This window comes from Glycine max, chromosome 20, assembly GCF_000004515.6.
Source record: "Glycine max cultivar Williams 82 chromosome 20, Glycine_max_v4.0, whole genome shotgun sequence".
NCBI lineage: Eukaryota > Viridiplantae > Streptophyta > Magnoliopsida > Fabales > Fabaceae > Glycine > Glycine max.
The window spans coordinates 46,793,154-46,813,768 of NC_038256.2; the positions used below are offsets into that span (position 1 = coordinate 46,793,154).

The 20,615-nt window shown below is 34.9% G+C and overlaps 3 protein-coding genes across 3 annotated transcripts; all 3 read left to right on the forward strand.

The window, feature by feature from the left end:
* The first annotated feature begins 896 nt into the window (after positions 1-896).
* On the forward strand, positions 897-7,925 carry LOC100787949 (respiratory burst oxidase homolog protein B). The gene is made up of 12 exons (XM_003556468.5): positions 897-2,195; positions 2,514-2,673; positions 3,682-3,730; positions 3,978-4,091; positions 5,013-5,441; positions 5,722-6,108; positions 6,222-6,317; positions 6,410-6,525; positions 6,635-6,737; positions 6,851-6,924; positions 7,022-7,527; positions 7,635-7,925. Exons 1-12 carry the CDS (start codon positions 1,670-1,672, stop codon positions 7,742-7,744), a joined length of 2,670 nt encoding a protein of 889 aa, XP_003556516.1. The 5' UTR covers positions 897-1,669; the 3' UTR covers positions 7,745-7,925.
* A 183-nt stretch (positions 7,926-8,108) lies between these two features.
* On the forward strand, positions 8,109-9,598 carry LOC121174368 (uncharacterized). Its single transcript, XM_041013580.1, has 3 exons — positions 8,109-8,120; positions 8,398-8,922; positions 9,222-9,598. The coding sequence occupies exons 1-3, from the start codon at positions 8,109-8,111 to the stop codon at positions 9,339-9,341; spliced, it is 657 nt and encodes a 218-aa protein (XP_040869514.1). The 3' UTR covers positions 9,342-9,598.
* Positions 9,599-18,555: 8,957 nt separating this feature from the next.
* On the forward strand, positions 18,556-19,250 carry LOC102659425 (protein RALF-like 33). Its single transcript, XM_006606468.4, has one exon. The coding sequence runs from the start codon at positions 18,734-18,736 to the stop codon at positions 19,085-19,087; it is 354 nt and encodes a 117-aa protein (XP_006606531.1). The 5' UTR covers positions 18,556-18,733; the 3' UTR covers positions 19,088-19,250.
* Positions 19,251-20,615: the final 1,365 nt, after the last annotated feature.

Genomic DNA, 20,615 nt, shown 5'->3' on the forward strand with positions numbered 1-20,615 from the left:
TTTGTAACTTGTGACTGCTATGACAATCTTGCATTAGAGTGTAAAGCACATCACAATAGTTCAAACTATATATTATAATGAGTACAAATTAATAACTTCCAATCAAAATTAAAAATTAGTCCTAGATGATTAAAATTAAAATTTAATTATAAATATTTCTTATATCATCATCTTTATTTATATCACCTCCAATTAATCACCATCCCGTCAGCCTTCATCATGATATTGTTATTACTATTATTATCATTAGTGTTACTATATACTATGATAGTTATTACTTACAATCATTATGATGTCATGTTTATGTGTCTACATTTATCTCTTTTTTTTTCTCTCAAAATTTTGAATAGATTTTTGTACGTCAAACTTTTTCCCAAACAGCATAGTAATTATGAATATTAATTCATACATGTAACTATCAAACATATTCACTGTAAATAAAATAATTTAATTTAGGGTGCCTTGCTGCGCATGGAAAAGTAGACGTTCAATCGTTGAAATATTAGATATACATGTATAAAATAGACGTAATATTCGGTCCAACGAGTAACAGTTTCTATCGGTCAAAGTAATGCAAAAATTCCCGTACCAAATGATAAACTTTAGTTGAATGCAATCTCAAGCTAATTAAATTTTATTAACCTTTGCTTATTATATTAGAATTATTCAATGAGAATTATTTGAAAATATAGACTTTGTTATAATAGAACTGTTAAATTCCTCTTATAAAAAAATTTACACGAAAAAATGTTAAACAGATCGATGTTTTGTGATATATAGATATCTATATATCATTATTCTTACTGTAGTATTGTTAATAGTAATTATTTAACGACAAACTCGAACGTTCAGACATGTCTGATATCTGGTGTATCCTCATGCTATATGAAATTCTTCGGTCACAAAATTCCTGATCAGTAGTGTAGTTAATTAAAACGTTAAATAGAACTTACAGACGTGGAAGATGATATAAGCAGAAGTAACAAACTCATATGTCATTGGCTTTTAATATTGTAACCACTTAGTGTTCTAGGCACTTGAAAGTGGAATTTTTGTGCTTCCTTTCTGTTTGTAGGGACAAAACGAGAACCAAATGCACCTTCTTAGTTGTTTCTACACGTAAAAAAAGAAGGTACTGTATATACGATATGGTTTGAACTTTGCAGTTTGAACACAAGGAGAAGGCCTTTGAATCCCAACAACTCTCCCCTCCGTGTCTTTGTCAACTAACACGCCCAAAACAGTTTACCATCTCAACAATATCCATATGCGCCCCTTGATTCACCTCCCCATTTATTTGACTTACATATCCCACCTCTCATTTACTCCCATTTTATATATCAATTTTCATCCTTAACCAACCTAGCCACTTACCCACCACTCTCTCTCTCTCTCTCTCTTCTTTGCATTATATATACACACACTTTCCCCTTCACTCCAATTTCTCAGCATGGCCACAAACCCTCTCCGCCCAAGCCTTCATTACATTTCTAGTTGAAAAAGAAAAAAATAAAAATTGCACAAATCATTGGGTTATAACTTATAACTCCCACTCTCCCCATTCAATACCATAGAGTTTCTCATTTTAATTTCTTGATCATCAATTACAAAATTACAAGAATATATATCAACATAGGTTGGGAGCTGTGAAGAGAATTAGAGTAGCAAAATGGAGATTCACGAAAACCAACACGAGTCATGGTCGGAGACGGAGAGCACGGGAAGCCGAAGCAAGCAAGTGGGCTTCAGCGGGCCACTAAGCGGGCCTCTTAGCGGGCCTTTGAGCGGGCCTTTGGTGTCTTCCAACAAAAGGAACAGCAGCAAGAACAAAAGCGCGAGGTTCAAGGACGACGAGGAGATGGTGGAGATCACGCTGGACGTCCGCGACGACGCCGTTTCGGTTCAGAACATCCGCGGCGGCGACTCCGAGACGGCGTTCCTCGCCAGCCGCCTCGAGATGCGGCCGTCGTCGTTCTCCGACCGCCTCAGACAGGTGTCGCGGGAACTGAAGCGCATGACATCTAACAAAGCTTTCGATAGGGTTGACCGCAGCAAATCCGGTGCTGCGCGCGCCCTTCGTGGCCTCAAGTTCATGACCAAAGCAGGCACTGAAGGTTGGTCACAGGTTGAGAAGCGCTTCGATGAGTTGGCCATTGATGCAAAGCTCCCCAAGACTCGCTTTAGTCAGTGCATAGGTATATATATAAAAAAACATTTTAATTTCAATACACTCTTATATATTATCAATTTTTTTATCCACAAATATTAATATTAGTTATTAATTTATTAATTTTTATTTAAAACTCCATGTTCTCTCAACCCAACCTTGTAACTCTACCCATGTTAAGAAACTCTAACTATAAAAAACATTATGGAAATTATAAAAAAAATATTTTTAATTGTTTGAGAATATACTCTGAGTATATACTAAACTCGTAGTTTTTTATTTTGCATCAAGAAACTTTTCTTAGATAGAGCTAATTTTGGTGGAAATTAATGATGATGACAATTAGGGATGACCGAGTCGAAGGAGTTTGCCGGAGAGTTATTCGATGCATTGGCTCGTCGTCGGGGGATAACATCAGCTTCCATAACGAAGGATCAGCTGCGTGAATTTTGGGAGCAAATTACAGATCAGAGCTTTGACTCGAGGCTTCAGACCTTTTTTGACATGTAAGACTTCATTGATCAGCATCTTTTATTTATTTAGTTAATTGCAATTTCATTTTCATCAGGAAGCTCATTTTATAAATATATCTGACAAATAATACAACACAGCTCATTGTTTTGTATTTAAAAATTACTTAATCAGGATATGCATGCCAGAACAGATTATATCATTTGTCTAATTTAATTAGGCAGCATATGAAAGAGACGGGTTGTTTTGTTGGCTTCAACATGTAGATATAGAAATATTTTTATGTTGGACTAATGTCTATTTATATTGTCTAAGTAGGGTGCTCAGTTTTCAAATGATGATAGAAAATCGTTACGGACTGTGTGGAGTTCGTTTGTAAATTTTTCTATAAAAGACTTCGAAACCGCGTTTCGAGGAATCTGCATGTGAAATCATTTGTCGTATATATAATACTGTTTATTAATTATTTGATTAAAAAGTATCAGGGTTTGACAAGAAAGTCTTATGATGAGTATAGTGAATAGCGATACAAGAATGCTGATCCCATGCAACTGTTTTGCATTTAATTAAACTATAAATAAAAAGTTATTTTGTATTTGCTTATAATTGTTTTCTTTAATCTTCCTTAGAAAATTAAAAGCATGCATATTATTTGAAGTGACGTCAATACTTTTTTTTTTCAATTGGATGAATATATAGTTCATACAATTTTTCTATATATATCATTAGCGCCATGAAACTTTTTTTTTGTTCGAATTATTTTACTCACTATATATTCAACTTTCCCATGAACAAAGTAGGAGTAAAATAGCGACACATGAACGAATAAAAATAAAAACAGTAATGTATTAACTGATCGATGGTTAGGTTGGTTGACTAAAGAAAAATATAAATGGTAGCAGCAGCTATATATTTGAGGAGTTACGTATGCATTTGTCAGTCACAATAAAATAACATTTTAAAGAAAAATATAAGAAATATCGCATCTTAATTGATTAGGTATACATGCACTTTTGGTTACTTATAAATCTAACTCATGTCAGGGTGGACAAAGATGCTGATGGACGAATTAATGAAGAAGAAGTAAAAGAGGTAAGAGTTTATCATCAAATTAAAAATTTACGTTTATTATTATTTGATGTACAGTGATACTCAAATCCTGATTCTTGAACTTAAAAAGAGAAGGAAAAGGCCCAATTATTACTGACTGAGCGACCCTTAGACCAAAAATGCCTAATGTCTTCAAATTAAAATTCTAATTTTCAATGTGTTAGAGTGCTTGTTTTATTAATTGGAGACTTGTGGAGGCATGAGCATTGCTGTATGATTCATTTTGCAGATCATCACCTTAAGCGCTTCAGCCAATAAGCTGTCAAAATTAAAAGATCGTGCAGAGGAATATGCTGCCCTTATCATGGAGGAGCTGGATCCGGACAACCTTGGATACATTGAGGTTTGTATTTTACACATGGATAAAGTCAAAACAAATTAAGATAATAAGTTAGAAAAATGCCCTCATAAGTGGTTTGATGATGGTGTTTATATGTTTAATTTTTTTTCATTGTATTTATATTCCTATATGCTTGGTAGGTATGCTGCATCATTGGCCATTAGCATTCGGTGCCTTTTCTTTTGATTTCTTTGTTTCCGGTCAATTCATGTTGCTTTTCTTTTGCTGACATTTTTTTGCACCCAATGGAGGACGCGTGTTTACGGTCGGCCATTTAGCACATTCTCTGGGTGCAGCCCATTTCATCGTCCAATTCCTAACAGGCTGAGGCCTCATTAAAACTGGACCAGCCTAAGTGAAAAAGGCTGCAATTTTTTATTGATGAATGTTTCGGTTATGTGAAGAAATTATTAACAATACTTGAACCTATAACTATTCTCTAAATCTTCGTTCACACCAACTATGATAATATGATAAAAACTATTAAATTGAATGACCAGAACTAGAATACTTTATCCTCTCTGAGTTGACGAGATTATGGTTTTACTCTTAAAAATAATCTTCTTATCATCAATTTTTTGAGACTTCAAGAATCTTGTTTTATAGGAATAGTTAATCAACACTAACTAATAATATGATCAAACTAATAGTAATTACTTAATATTCATAGAATAACCCCACGTGACTTAAAAGCCTCATATTTTGAGTTAGTAAATATATATCATGAACTTAGTTTTGTACTTTTATTTAATTTTTTTGACTGGATATAGTTTTGATAAGTTAGTAGTTACGTCCCTACGTACCTAAACTAAAATATTTAGTTCTTACTAAAAACTTGTGGCAACTACTTAAGTTTATGTCCTTTTAATTAAGCTCAATTATTATGAAAAATGTTCCCTAAAGTAAATGTATGGTCTCATGCAGTTATACAACTTGGAAATGCTTCTTCTGCAAGCCCCAGCACAATCAACCAACATAACCACCGATAGCAGGATACTGAGCCAAATGCTGAGCCAGAAACTAGTCCCTACAAAGGAGTACAACCCCATCAAACGGGGCTTTCGGGCACTAGCATACTTCGTGCAGGACAATTGGAAACGCCTATGGGTCATAGCCCTGTGGCTTTCCATTTGCGCTGGTCTTTTCACTTGGAAGTTCATCCAATACAAGCACCGTGCAGTGTTCCATGTCATGGGCTACTGTGTCACAGTGGCCAAGGGTGGCGCTGAAACAACCAAGTTCAACATGGCCTTGATCTTGTTGCCTGTTTGTAGGAACACCATCACTTGGCTCAGGAGCAGGACCAAACTAGGAGCAATCATTCCCTTTGATGACAACATCAACTTTCACAAGGTATAATTAGACCCCCAATTAATACATAAACAAAGTGAGACTTCTGCTAACACACTTTTCACTTTTGTTTAAAATTTATTAAAAATTATAAAATCATGAGCCAAATTCACCAAATATTCATACTCGCAAAATTACATGATTTTCAATAAATCTTTAACTTTAGTATAAAAAAAAAGTGTGTTAGAGTTTGGTACTAGCTAGCATTTCTCAAACAAACTATACTATTACATTACTTTTTGATTAAATTGAACTACTATCACTAACTTGAACATTTTTATAGGTGGTGGCCTTTGGCATTGCAATTGGGGTTGGATTGCATGCGATTTCACATCTGACGTGTGACTTCCCTAGATTGTTACATGCCACAGACGTAGAATACAAACCCATGAAACAATTTTTTGGGGATGAGAGGCCCAACAATTATTGGTGGTTTGTGAAAGGGACTGAGGGATGGACCGGGGTGGTGATGGTGGTGCTTATGGCTATAGCCTTCATTTTGGCTCAACCATGGTTCCGAAGGAACAGGCTAAAACTCCCCAAACCCCTTAAGAAGCTCACTGGTTTCAATGCCTTTTGGTACTCCCACCACCTTTTTGTCATCGTCTACGTGCTTTTCATCATTCACGGATACTTCCTATACCTCAGCAAGAAATGGTACAAGAAAACGGTACGTGCATGGTCTCACTCAAACATAGCATGCACCTTTATTCTCTGTTCCTTTTTCTTGCAAAAAAAAAAAAAAAACTTGTTTATTGATGAATTTCTTTGGTTACACACCAGACGTGGATGTATCTCGCCGTTCCCATGATACTATACGGATGCGAAAGGCTACTTCGTGCTTTTAGGTCTGGCTACAAATCTGTGAGGATTCTCAAGGTACATACATTTTAAACAACTTCACTCCTCTGTTTTAACATCAATTGTGGTGTCAGTGTCACTAAATGAAATTTTAACCATAAATGTTTCAGGTTGCTGTGTACCCAGGAAATGTGCTAGCATTGCATGTGTCTAAACCACATGGATTTAAGTACTCTAGTGGCCAGTATATATACGTTAACTGTTCAGATGTATCCCCATTTGAATGGTATGCACCTAACTTAAGTTCATTCTTTTTTCTTATATAACTGTTAATACGAGGACGGTGATCGTGAACAATGTTAATTTAATTTTGTGGTATTGGTCTGTATCTGCAGGCATCCCTTTTCTATTACATCAGCTCCAGGAGATGACTACTTAAGTGTTCACATTCGAACTTTGGGTGACTGGACATCACAGTTAAAGGGTGTTTTCGCCAAGGTGAATTTTGCACCACATAACACTCTGTAGTCTGTTCATCTTATATGGAGAATTAAAATTGTTGTTGTTCATGAAATAAATTCTTATTAATTACTATATCAATATTCATGCAGGCATGTCAACCAGCAAGTGACGGTCAAAGTGGTCTTCTACGAGCTGATATGCTACAAGGCAACAACAAACCAAGGCATGTAATTTAAATTGTATGATCAAAAAGAGAAATGTGAAACTAAAATTGACAAAAAACCAATTTCTAATTCTTGTGAAATTAAAATAAATTGCAGGATGCCCAGGCTACTAATCGATGGACCTTATGGAGCTCCAGCACAAGACTACAAAAATTATGAAGTAATCCTTCTGGTGGGGCTAGGAATTGGTGCCACCCCTTTGATTAGCATACTCAAAGACGTGCTAAACAACATCAAGCAACATAAAGACGTAGAAGAAGGAGCGGTGGAAAAGGACAACAAGAGAAAACCTTTTGCCACCAAGCGAGCTTATTTCTACTGGGTTACGCGTGAGGAAGGTTCCTTTGAATGGTTTAAAGGGGTGATGAATGAGGTGGAAGAGAATGACAAGGAAGGAGTCATTGAGCTTCACAACTATTGCACAAGTGTGTATGAAGAAGGAGATGCTAGGTCAGCTTTGATCACTATGCTCCAGTCTCTTCACCATGCCAAAAATGGTGTGGATATAGTTTCAGGAACAAGGGTCAAGACCCATTTTGCAAGACCCAACTGGCGCAATGTCTTTAAACATGCAGCCATCAAACACCCTGACCAAAGAGTTGGTAAGTATGAATTGATTGTTTTTGCTCCCAATTTGATATTGCTGAAATTTACACATACATAGATACTAATTACTTAGCTAATTTTCATTCTGCTGTACTATTTTCAGGTGTTTTTTACTGTGGGGCGCATGGATTGGTTGGGGAACTGAAAAGGCTTTCTCTAGACTTTTCTAGGAAAACCAGCACCAAGTTTGATTTTCACAAAGAAAATTTTTAGATTCTTTTCTCTTAGTTTATTTATTATTATTTTTGGCAACTGTAGTTATATATTGTTGGATCATTTTTTGTTGTAGGGGGTGGTATATAGCTAGCTGCATTTGATACATGGAACTTACATGTATAAAAAAATTGTAGTTACTTTCAAGTAATGTGAAGTCGTGATATGTTGTACGCTTTCATTCTATCAGTTCAAATGATTATTGTAAATGTTTTGTAATATATCAAGGTTCATAGTTTATTTTAATAACAGTAAATTATATTTGTTTTTGAAGAACGCAGGTATCCACAAACAGAGAAACAACTAGTAGCTAGAATTCCGGTGATATATTCTATTGTCCCTAAAGAAAATACTTGGAGTGACCATGTCATTGCGAGTAACAAAAAATATATTACTATGCATTTTTTTTCTCTTACGAAATTCTTATTTTCTTCTAACTTTTCAGTTCTGTAATTAACCAATATATGAACTTTACTGTCATACATTCGCATAAGCTCTTTTAATAAAAACAAAAATAGGAAAAGATAAAAGGAAAGAAAAGCAAGAAACCCCGCAGTCCGCAGCTAGCAGCTAGAAATCATCACCCGCATACCACTTCCATCTTGAAATCATTACGTACTGGAAGGAAATTAAGGCAATGCGGATGAAATAAGGGAAGTAGAAGCAGAAGCTCTGGCAAGCAAGGTAAAACATTGATTGTTCCAGTGCTTTATGTTACGCTTCTGTCTCTCTCCCAGACCCTTGTGCTGCCAAGGCTGCAAAAGGAAAGTCCAGAAAATTCTTCAAGGCGTAATAACGTAACCATCTTCAGAATTCAGAACAAAACCACAGTCCTTGATCCAGGGGTTAACAACATAGACATTGATTTGAGGCAACACAAAGTGGTAGTAACGGGGAACGTTAACAGCGAGACGTTGATTAGGAGATTGACTAAAGCTGGGAAGCATGCGGAGTTATGGCCTGAATCAAAAGCCAAGGAATTAACGAAGCTGTTGCTAAAGAGACATCCAAAAACGGCAATGAAGCAAATGAAGGTGAGGGACCACCCAATAAAGAACAACAAAGTCATGTTCAACTTGAACCAAATGGAACACAATAAGGGTAAACTGAAGGTGATAATGGAAATTGATGCAGTGATTAATCTGCCAACACTTGCTGGCCAAACAAAACCAAACAAGGTAAAATCTATACCATTCTGAGTAAGAAGCTATTATGTATTTCACTTTCATTTTCATTCTTTAATGATCCCTTTACACAAAAAATAAATAAAAAAAATCAAACCCTGTTTCAAAGAAAACTGATTCTGCATCTGCATCTAGAAATAATTCTAGTATTGCAAAGAAAGTGAGTTACGCAACAACAAAAAAGGTGTGATTTTCTTGTGGCTTTACACTTAAAAAAATAAAACAGATTCATAGTGTTACAACATAAGGTTAAAAAAACCAGAAAACTAACTGATTTTGGTTGGTTTTTGCAGATAAAAGAGACCCTGAAGAAACCTCACGTGTCTGAACAAAGTGCACAATGTAACAACACGGTTTTAATAACAGGAGAAGACGTGGACACTGATACTGTCTGTAGCTTGTTGAACTCTTGAAGAGGAAGATGGAGTAGTCTTTTTTAGGATTAAGAATATGTAGATCTAGGTTTTTTTGGTTGCTCGTTTGGAAGGTATTTTGATGGCATTTGGTTGTTCCAGATGTTGAGGTTATTGCCATGACTTCAATGTATGACAACTTTATTTATGATAATTTTATTAGTGACTAACTAATGTATAGCATTTGGTAGAATTTTTACTTTTGACATAAAAAGTTTACCGGAGACCAATAATAAACAAGATTTAAAATGATGTAATAGTTTTCAAATTCTACAATTAATAACTTAATCTACCCACACCAATTCAATAGAATATCATATTCGCAACACATTTATATTAATTATTTATAAAAAGTAAATGCTATAATTTTTTTTATTAAAAAACAAATAAATATTAAAATATTTTTAAAGTTAATTTATTTTAAAAATATTAAAATACGTCACAAATAATTTAACATGTCGTATGACATTATTTATCTAATCAACAATGATTAGGAATGACATATCATCACTTAATAAAATTAGTTATCGTCAAGGGATCATAGAGAAATGAGAAATTAAATGTTGAAAAAAATTAAATGACTAAAAAATTAATTAACTCATAGTTAATTACATGTATTCTGATAAATAATGCTATCTAATTAGCAATTTTCAGCTGCCCCTTGAGAGTGACTATTAAGGCTTATGGAGATTCTCTTTGAAAGCAAAAGCATCTTGTGGTGTGCGAAGACAAATCATCGTCTTTAAAGGAAAGAAGGAAATTTATTTCTTTAGGTAATTATTCATTGACTCTCTCTGTTGGCAACTCATCTTGTTAAGCTTAAGGGGCAGCTAGACTCCACGTTGATATTTAAAGCAACTCTTTCTAGAAAGAGAAAAAAACTTCTTTTCCTGTATGAGGTATTGGGTGTAGTTGCACTTTGTGCTTAGTTTGGGCAAATGAAGGTTTTTTCTTTTCCTTGTCGGCTTGATCACGAAAGTTAAATTAAAAGGTTGTCACAAAGATGAGAATTGATCAAAGAAAAGAAAAATAATAAGAATCATTTTACAATTAATCAATTTATACGTGTATATTTTTTAATTTAGATATGAATATTATCATTATACCCATATTTTTTAATTTATTCTTATTCTTTCGCGGAGGAAACCCTGTATATGCAGGAATTCAGATTTATAAGGTCGGCGAGGGACAATTAAAATTTGATTAACTATTCCAAATTATTGTGATGAAAGATATTAAATTTCACCTCAATTGTCCATTTGATTAAACAACATTTCCTCTTTTTCTGAATTTTAACTAGCTGCCACAATAAGATCACGTGTTTCAGAAATCAATTAATATTTAAAATCAAACTAAATCGAAGTGAAAATAAAAAATCAATCCAAAAAATTACAAACGGCTTAAAATCAGAATTTATTGGATTATGTATGGTTTCTTTTTTTTTTCTCCTGAAACCGCATAGTTTGGTTCTGTTCACCATTTGAGATTGGAAAATCAAACCAAATCGATCCGTTTAAGTGCTTTGAGTATGTTTATTTTTTATGCACAGTAGATAATTTATACAAAATATCAATGCTTATGTGTGTTTTGGTTTAGGCACTTTCTAATTTCTATTCTTTAACTCTAGTTTAATTTCTATTCAAATTTTTGAACTTTTATTGTCCATTTATACCGTTTAATTAGTTATTATTTAATTTTTGTTTGATTAATAACAATTTTTTTAGCATTTTTTTATTATTTACTCTCAAAATTTTAAAATCGCAAAAACCGAATCAAACAAACCCAGAAAAAAATTAGTTTGATTTAGTTTGGATTTCATAATTAATTTAAATCTAACCAAATCCCAGTTTAATTTTTTATTTAATTGAAATTAATTTTAAATCAAAATCACATCCCTAGTCGAACAGGTAGGATAGCATCATATCCTTTTACTTTAATAAACCGGCTCTCTGCCAAACTTATTTTGTTACAAAAATCACCTCTTAATTGATTAAAGACTCTGTATCATTTTAATAAGTAAATTTTTATACGTAAAAATAAGTTAATCACACTGGGTCCTTTTAAGAGGATGTATGAATGGAATACTCTGGGAAACCTTATGGAATAATCGAATAATAGTGACAGGGAAGCTTAGTAAAAAATATTTTAAAGATAGCAGTTAGTCAATCAGACCCCCCAGTTTTAATTATGATGGCCAATTTGCATATTCTCTCTTATTATATCATTTTCCCACAGTCGAATCTGATTCCTTCTATTCAATATTCAATCTACCTTTTTATATAAGCCTCACATGACTGTTCACACGTTGAACGTGAGATTTTGTTTTTTAGATGGAAGGTTTCTATTGTAAAATATGTACACAACAAAAAATAACTAAAAGGTCATGAGATGGTGTGAAAAACAATAATTATTTGCGTGGACTAACAATTAGCTAGTTATAAGCTTTTTGGAAATGCTTTGTCGTGAGAAAAAGAAAACACCCCAATTCATCACATGGTAAATGAATAACAATTGAGGACAAAAAGTATATAGCAATATTAATAAATAAATAAAAAGTATATAGCCATTGAACGTTAGTGACAAATTCAATCCATGTCAGTAGTCGCATGACATTCCTTTTTCTTCTAGAACTGAACCAACATCACCGAAAATCAAAGCCATTAGCCGAAAGCATTTTAACATAGAAACCTATAAAATTGTGAGTTAGGGTTTAGTGATAGGTCATGGTGAGTTGGGGTCTTGGATCCGGTTCAAGTATGGACCTTTCTTTCCATTTTTTTTATCTTGACTCTCATGAATTAATGGGCCAGCAACACTTGATTTGGGCTTGATACATTAAACTAAAAATTAGAAACCTATAAAATTTTCTCTTTTCTTTTTCTTTTTCTTTTTTTATCTTTTCTTATTTTTTCCTTTCTTCCTCTCTCTCCCTATTTTTCTTAATAAAACAAAAAGTAATATGGACTAAATGAGGTGTTGACAATACACATACCAATTATATTAAATATAGACGCAATCTAAATTATTTACACTGTCGGTGAAATCTCAACCGTTAGTATAACTCACGAAAGGAAAATATATCTTCTAATATAAATAGCAATAGGATTTTGATGCAACTCAATACATTTACTTCTTGATAGTCACCATTTTGCTTAAAACATGAAAAGTGTATCTATTGTTGTGTATTGCGATAGTGACATACTTTCATTATCTCAAAGGGTATTGTTTGAATGTCATAGTGGTCCTAAGATCGTCACAATAAGTGAGGACATATCGTATGATGCCTTAAGGAAAAAAATTATGAATGTCATCGGAGGTTGTAAAATTTTACTTGATTATTTTTACCGTCAACTTGTTTACATTGGTGATGGTTGTGTCGAATACGAGTGTATGAAACTTAAACGCAATGATGATGAGAAAAAAATGTTTTCATCTTTTTGGAATTTAATAGTAAAGGTCTGATTGAGTTGAATGCAACTTTTCGTCGATTTTCAGATGAAATCATTACAATGCTATGTAAATCAAGGAAACCAAGATCTGTTGATGAGATTATTACTTTGATGCATGATAAATTTGTGTAATCTGTTTTTACTTTATAAATATTGTATGTTGGTTTTTTTTTTAAAAAAAAGTTTATATTATTAGTGTTTATTTAAATGTTGATGTTTGTTTTATGAATCAATTGAAGAAATCATCATTGTTAAATTAATAGGCGGATGTTGTTTAAACAGTTGATGAACACAAAAAGATAATAATAAAATGAAAAAACGTCTTAAAGTAACATAAAAAATGTACATATTACATCAAACCATAAAAAAGATAACAATAAAAATAATAACATATGTCCAATACAATAATCAAATGTCTTCGTCATCCTTGCCACCACCTTTGCCAGCCCTCTTTTCGGGTCTTTGTGTGTTTGAATTGTATTTAGTTGCTAAGTCTTCTTGTAACAGTTACAAAGCTTGTTGTATAAGTTGATGATGACTCGTGTCCTTTTGCAAAACTCTGAGGTGCAACAAGTTCTGCATAAGTTCTAATGCTATCTGAAATTGATCCTATAATAGCAATTACAATCTAGTAACTATTTTTTCAGTGACAATTTAAGAAAAGAATCAAAAAAATCTAATTTGCATTACTTGACAAGAGTAATCTCCATCTGATACATAGTCTACTAGTGGTTGCCCAGGTTGCGGTTGTACTCAAATGGATGGTAAACGTACATGACCATCTGGTGGTTGTCCTGCTTCAAGTAAAATGACATAGTGATGAGAAACCTTGTAAAACCAAGAGGGATGATTTGATGTTGCCACTCTACTCATGCCTAATTACAAAGTTGATACGTAGGACGGGGAGGTGGCTTGTATGGAATCATTTGGACATGGCAAAACTACCTCAATGCCTTCTCTGAACGATAAGGCCTCACGTTAGTCCCACATATGATGAAGCCAAAAAAATGTTTTGTTGTGTGAATGACCTCACATCCTTGTGGTCCTAATATGGACACCACATGATAACATCCTTGTAGGTAATTCAATCTCTCCCTGACCAGCAGGGCATGCTTGATACCTCTCAATACCTCTCATTTGGTGGTTATCGGATCCTCCACCACATAATCTTTTTATCGCTTTAAGTATCCAACACTAGCATATGCTTAAACACCCACGAATGTAATAAATATTAATAAAAATATTAATTATAGTAATAAAAAATAATTAAAATACTAAAATAATTTACTTATCATGAGTAATGTCATATAACCTCTACACTACTTGTTATTATACTGGCTCGCATAAGAGAGATGGTCGTAGAGGCATGCTAGTGCAACAACTTCTCATGCATACTCGTGGCAAGCATCTAGGTTGTCGAGGTATTGCCTCATGCATACCTCTCAATACCTGTCATTTGGTGGTTATCGGATCCTCCACCACATAATCTTTTTATCGCTCTAAGTATCCAACATTGGCATATGCGTAAACACCCACGAATGTAATAAATATTAATAAAAATATTAATTATAGTAATAAAAAATAATTAAAATACTAAAATAATTTACTTATCATGAGTAATGTCATATAACCTCTACACTACTTGCTATTATACTGGCTCGCATAAGAGAGATGGTCGTAGAGGCATGCTAGTGCAACAACTCCTCATGCATACTCGTGGCAAGCATCTAGGTTGTCGAGGTATTGGAGGTAAGCGACATGGACATGAGTCGAGGACTTGTCGGTAAATATCATATTGTCGATCAAGTGCAATAGATAAGTTGTGGCAACCCAAACAAACGAGTTTGACTCAACATAGCAATGACAAAGGTCTTACAACCACACTGGCACTAGCGTTCGTTGCCACTGCAACCTCTGCCTCTATCAAAATGCCTAGAAGAGTCGTCAGCATGATCTTCACCACCTCTCTATTAAAGAGTAAGGGGACATGATCAATGGATCTGCCTGTCACAGGCAAGTACAACAGTCAAGACACATCATCTAGAGTGACAATCATTTCTCTAACGGACAAGTGCAAGGAAGGCGTCTCCTAGTGTCACGTTTCAAAAAAGGCATTCACTAAGCCATTGTTTGCAACTGGATACTGTGTCATAACAAGACCTGATAACCCCGACTGCTCCACATAAGCATTAACTTGCGGTTGAGTAGGAGGTGCTAACACCTAGGGCATCGTGGCTGGTAAGCTTCAACTCTGGCTGCTCTTGACAGATCCAAACATGACCGACACAGTGGCCCCTAAAAGACTAAAGAAGGAACAAATCAACTAGACCTCCTATAATAAGAGGTCCAATGATTCTACCAGCACCTAGCCCTGGTTGTGGCTATGGCTCTACCTGTTATTGCTGCCATCAATCATCATAACTCTCTTTTTGTTATATATATATATATATATATATATATATATATATATATATATATATATATATATTATATGTGAAACATAGTTGTTATCCACCATATAATTACACAGTAAGCTGGTTTCTCACGCTTCCTTGTCAATGACCTTGCCATGTTGACACTCATTAAAATATTTGACAAAATTGTAAATTTGGTCCCCCCAATTGTCTCCAATTTTTAATTTGGCCCCCCTTTAAAATTATTCACACATTTAGTCCTCCTTTTATATCCAATAAAGCAATTTTGGTCCCCCAGCCCAGATTTGGACGTTGACCATTAGCAACTTACGTTGACTGACGCGTGTCAACTTCAAAGGAGTTCGTCAAAGGGTGCACGATTTTTAACCTAGTAATATTTTTACTACAACCCTTCATTGGTAATATCGAAAACGCTTCATCTATATATTCTCCTTAAGAATCCCAAATTGGAAGCGCGAACCCTAAGGTAATCCCTATCGCGTGAGGTGTCGTTGTTGATTGTTGACGGTGGTGTTTGTGCGCGTGAGCATCACGATAGTCATAGGGAGATGGAACTGTCTTTTGTTTGCAAGTAAGTCAGGTTATTTTATTGAAGTTTTCTTTATATTATAATGGCGGATGGTTGTGGTCCCTTTGTGGGGTTTGTTTGTTGATGTGGTCCACAGAGCGTTTTCCAATGTGGATTTTTTATTCAAGTTTTAGGGTACACGGGATGTTTGGTGCTTTTTTTTTGTTGTGGTGGTCCCTTATGTCTTCGTGGGTGGGGTGGTCTCAATTTTGTCTTCTACAGGGTGTGTGCTGCTGTTTTTTTTTTTTTTTTTATCAAAAACCCTTCAATGGTTATCATTTCACCTGGAAACATGAATGGTGGATATTTTGATGAGTTGGATACTCCAGATGGAAGTGATTATGAAGGTCCTCCAAAAGTCATATTTCCTCGTTTTATGGTGCCTGAAAATGATGAAGATATAAATTTTAAGGTTGGATTGCAATTCAGTAATACAAAACAAATTCTAGAAACTATCAAAACCTTTGTTATAATGTCTTAGAAGAATCTAAAGGTTAAAAAAAATGACAACAAGAAAGTCATTGCAATCTGTAAAAAAAAGGGTTGTCCCTTCTACTTACGAGTCAGCAAGTCCATTCAAGCGACTTATTGGCAAGTAGTGACATTCAAAGATGACCATTGTTGCTTTAGAACTGCAAGAAACAGCCAGGTTACACCTGCTTGGGTGAAAAAAAGGTTGATGTCTTTATTAATGCACACTCTTTACATGAAGCCAAAAGCCTTAATTGCTTATGCTGCAGAAAAATGGGAATCGGATTGACTATGGATCAAGCATAAATAGCAAAAGTTAGGGCAATGGAAAAAATTGAAGGTGCAACCAGAGATCAACAATTACAGTGTGCAGAGTACAAAAAATCAACTTATCACCATTACTTTCAAACTAAATCATTACATAATCAAAACACTAACAACCAAATTACACTAATAAATCATATTCCCCTGCAACATAATAAAAACACTAGCAAACAAACACAGACCCAAGAAAAAACCAATCCAATTCCTAAAAATTTTCCCTTCATCTTCATGTCACTGATCTTGGTTTGCAAATCCTTTTCCATTAAGTTCAATTCATCAACCTTCTTCATAAATGCTATAATGATTCTCTTCTAACGACTGTTTGCAACTGGATCGTGTCACTCAAAATAATTCCACCCTTTCCTACCTGTAACCTACATTCCCAAAATAAACAAAAATAATCAACAAATAAATCATAACATAACACACGATATACATTATTCCTTACCTTGTATAGACCACAACCATAAAAATGCCTCCCTAGATTATCCTTAGTCCACGATATCACCAGTGGAACCTTTACGTTACACAAACACATCACGCAACTCCAGGGCTCTAAGGTGTACAATGAGGAACTCCTTTCCATGGGAATGGCGTCGTTGACGACATGCTTCAGGCAATGACCACGTTTTTCAACCACCACTTCTGACACCCAAATAGGACGACACCCTTGCTTCAAAAAATCAACTAGGTGAGGACAACGAGGCAAAACACTTACAGGTTTGAGATTTCCACAACCCATAAGGTTAGGAATTCGCCTCGAAGAAATGAATCAGGCGACGACGAACAAGCAAGAAGCTTAAGGGGTTGCGGTTGGCCGCGGAATCATGCGACAACTTGGAGGTTACCTCGAAGAATCCATAAGCTTAGTGGTTGCCATTGGTTGTGGAACGTTTTAGGGATTTCACGATATGAGACTTTGAGGTATTCTGATTAGGTTTTAGGGTTACTGTACAATAAAATTTACCACACTCAGTTAAAAATCGCACATCCTTCGACAGACTCTTCAAAAGTTGACATGTGTCAGTCAACGTAAGTTGCTAACGATCAATGTTTAAATTTGGGTTTGGGGACCAAAATTGACGATTGGATATTAAATGATAACTAAATATGTGAATAATTTTAAAGGAAGACCAAATTTAAAATTAAAGATAACTAGAAGCACCAAATTTATAATTTTACCAAAATTCTTCTTGGACGTGTTGGAAAGTCACAAACACAACCTATGAAGTAAATTTCTCACACTTGAAAATTTAAGCCTGGAGTAGGTGAATGTAACACATGATCTTATAATATACTAATAGCTAGACATTTTCTCGCGTTCTCCTAGCTACTATTGTAAATTGTAAAGTGGAAACTAGCACTGGCAGAGAAATAGTCAACTTGGCAGAACATAAATAACATTTGTCAATCTTATAAAAACAAGAAAATAAATAAACATAGGGATTATGCCTCGATGAATCACACCCTCACCTCTGAAAAGAAAAATACAAATAACACACTTGTTGATGCTCCACACGTCTCGTCTTACCCTGCGTCTTGGCCCCTCCTGTATTCCCCTCTTTGGTCCACCAAATAAATATTAAGCGGAAGGGACCATTCAAGATAAACTTGTCAAATTCGGCTAAACATTTCCGTTTTCATTAATCCGTAGTAATATTTTTCTCTCCCTCGTGCTGTAATAGGCACAATTGTTAGCGGGGACCACTTATTACTTAAGCATTTTCTTTCTAATCACCAGCAACTATAAAATTATGAGAATAATAATTAATGGATCTTGCTAATTAATATCTTTAAAATATTAATTAAAATCTAATATTTATTATATTATTATAAAATCGTAAAAAAAAAATCCATAGTTTGAATTATTTAAGCAATGTAATAAAAACAATATTTAGCATTGATCATAATTAATTAATTTTCATATCCGGAAAAAAGCAGCGGTAATTAAGAAGGTAGTTGTCGTGGTTCGAAATGGCAGAAACGTAAATAAATGACAATAGAGTGTCCTTTTATCAAAGAGCAGAGAGGAGGGGCTTGAAGTTTTAAACTGGCAGCTAGCTGTGGGCATTCATCCTCGATTTGGAGAAAAGAAAAAGAAAGAAGACATTTCCTTCCGAATTGAGGAAGGGAAAGGTGTCTTGGATGGCCAAGTCATCTTCCTTAGCTATCACGTTGATCTGCGCCGCCACGGTATTGGTGGCGATGAGTCGGTGGCCGACAGCCGTGGGCGGCGGGGACCACCACTTGGGAATGGGATGGGTTTCCAGCACGTGCAAGGGGACCATTGCTGAGTGCCTGGGAGGGGAGGAGTACGAGTTGGATTCGGAGATCAACCGGCGCATCTTAGCCACCAACAAGTACATCAGCTACGTTGCGCTGCAGAGGAACACTGCTCCCTGCTCTCGCCGCGGCGCCTCCTACTACAATTGCCGACCCGGAGCACAGGCCAATCCTTACAGCCGTGGCTGCAGCGCCATTACGAGGTGCAGGAGCTGAATTTTCCTTTTTTTTAAAATTTTTTTTTTCGGATGTGAATTGGAATGTGTTTTGTTGTTGTTGTTATTGTTATATAAAATAGTTATTATTCACGAACATTTGTGGTAATGGTAATCCATTTCGGGTTGCTGTTGTGAGAATACACTGCATTGCTTCTTCTTAATACTAGTATTGTTGTTTATTTGGATTTGAATTGAATGTTTCCGTAAAAAGAAAAAGAAAACTGTCAGTGTTTTTTGCTGCCCTTTTTACCAGTACTTTTTGTTTTGGCCATTCTTTCACGCTCTGTGGTAGTCAGATTCTGAATCTGAGTGGTTGTGGAAAAGACAGAGGCTGTGTCCGTGTATTGGTCATGGTATGAGTGACTCATTAATGCTCTCGTTTTCGATTCTTGAAATTTCAGTCCCTCATATGATGTGAATTTCTTTTTTTAATTCCCCACATTTTATTGGGGTATCTTTATTAATCAAAAGATTTTGGGGTTTCCACTTTTTTTCTATTCAAACCAAGTGTGAAATTGGGATTGGGAGATTCCGGTATTGATAAATTAAAATACTAGTTTTCTTGTTGCCTTTTTTTAATGCTTTGCTGCGCTGGGGCTAAAGCTTCGTGCTTTATTTTGCATGCTAAATAAAGTGGTGCTGGCTGGGTTTGAACTTTGAATTGAATATCACGATGATTTGTGATTTTCTGGGTTTGAGGTATCTTTTATTTCAAAATTAAAGGTGAGAGTGAAATAGTGAAGTGAAAAACGAACCGACAAGTTAAATATGAAAGAGGGAATGAGTATGTGGGTAAAAAATATACAAGTAATCTTTTTTTAACACCATGAAATGTGTTTCTATATGTTTTTAGGGATTGTGAAGTTTGTTAGGTTAGGCCTATTTGGGTTGAGAATTCAGACTAAACACATATTTAGGTTTCGGTAATTTATGTCAATTCTTTGTATTACATGACCAAAACAAAGTATTACGAGTTTGCTTTTCCAGGAAAGTTCAGGAATTCTTCTCAGATAGTATTTCGTTTTTCTATTTCGTCGTATTTGACTATGCGCCTATGCGGTGTGCCTTCGCTTCTGTTTTCTAAAGAACCGATTAAGGGTATGTTTGGTGTCTATTATTCAATGAAAAGTCATTACACATATTACGAAGAAGAAAACGGGAAAGAAAAAATTGGTTACGTTGACCCAAAGGTCTATCAAGGCAAAACCAAACACACACTAAATAAAAGTGAATTACAGCAAGTACTAACCAATCAAATGGAGAAGATAGGACTGAACAGAATAAAAAATCAGAGTAAAGAAAAGAAGCTGGAAGAGTATGCAGATAGATATAGTCATATAGATGGTAAAAAGAAATGCAGAATAATAGATATATTTAAATTTTTTGGTGGGATAAATAGGGCATATAGGTAGATTAATGAAAAGGTACGAGTTGCTGGTGTGGAAGAGTTTTTTTTTTCTCTTTTTTCATTTGGTAATTAAAGTAGTTACATCCTCGCCTTTTCTATACTTAGATGTTGGTTACTT

What these genes read in the sequence shown, in the direction of transcription:
- LOC100787949 (XM_003556468.5), top strand. Translation starts at nt 1,670, where the DNA reads ATGGAGATTCACGAAAACCAACACGAGTCATGGTCGGAGACGGAGAGC. An exon ending in ATGAAGAAGAAGTAAAAGAG is followed by an intron (nt 3,731 to 3,977) that starts GTAAGAGTTTAT and finishes TTCATTTTGCAG; the next exon opens with ATCATCACCTTAAGCGCTTC. An exon ending in TAAAGGGTGTTTTCGCCAAG is followed by an intron (nt 6,738 to 6,850) that starts GTGAATTTTGCA and finishes ATATTCATGCAG; the next exon opens with GCATGTCAACCAGCAAGTGA.
- LOC121174368 (XM_041013580.1), top strand. An exon ending in GCCAAACAAAACCAAACAAG is followed by an intron (nt 8,923 to 9,221) that starts GTAAAATCTATA and finishes TGGTTTTTGCAG; the next exon opens with ATAAAAGAGACCCTGAAGAA.
- LOC102659425 (XM_006606468.4), top strand. Translation starts at nt 18,734, where the DNA reads ATGGCCAAGTCATCTTCCTTAGCTATCACGTTGATCTGCGCCGCCACG.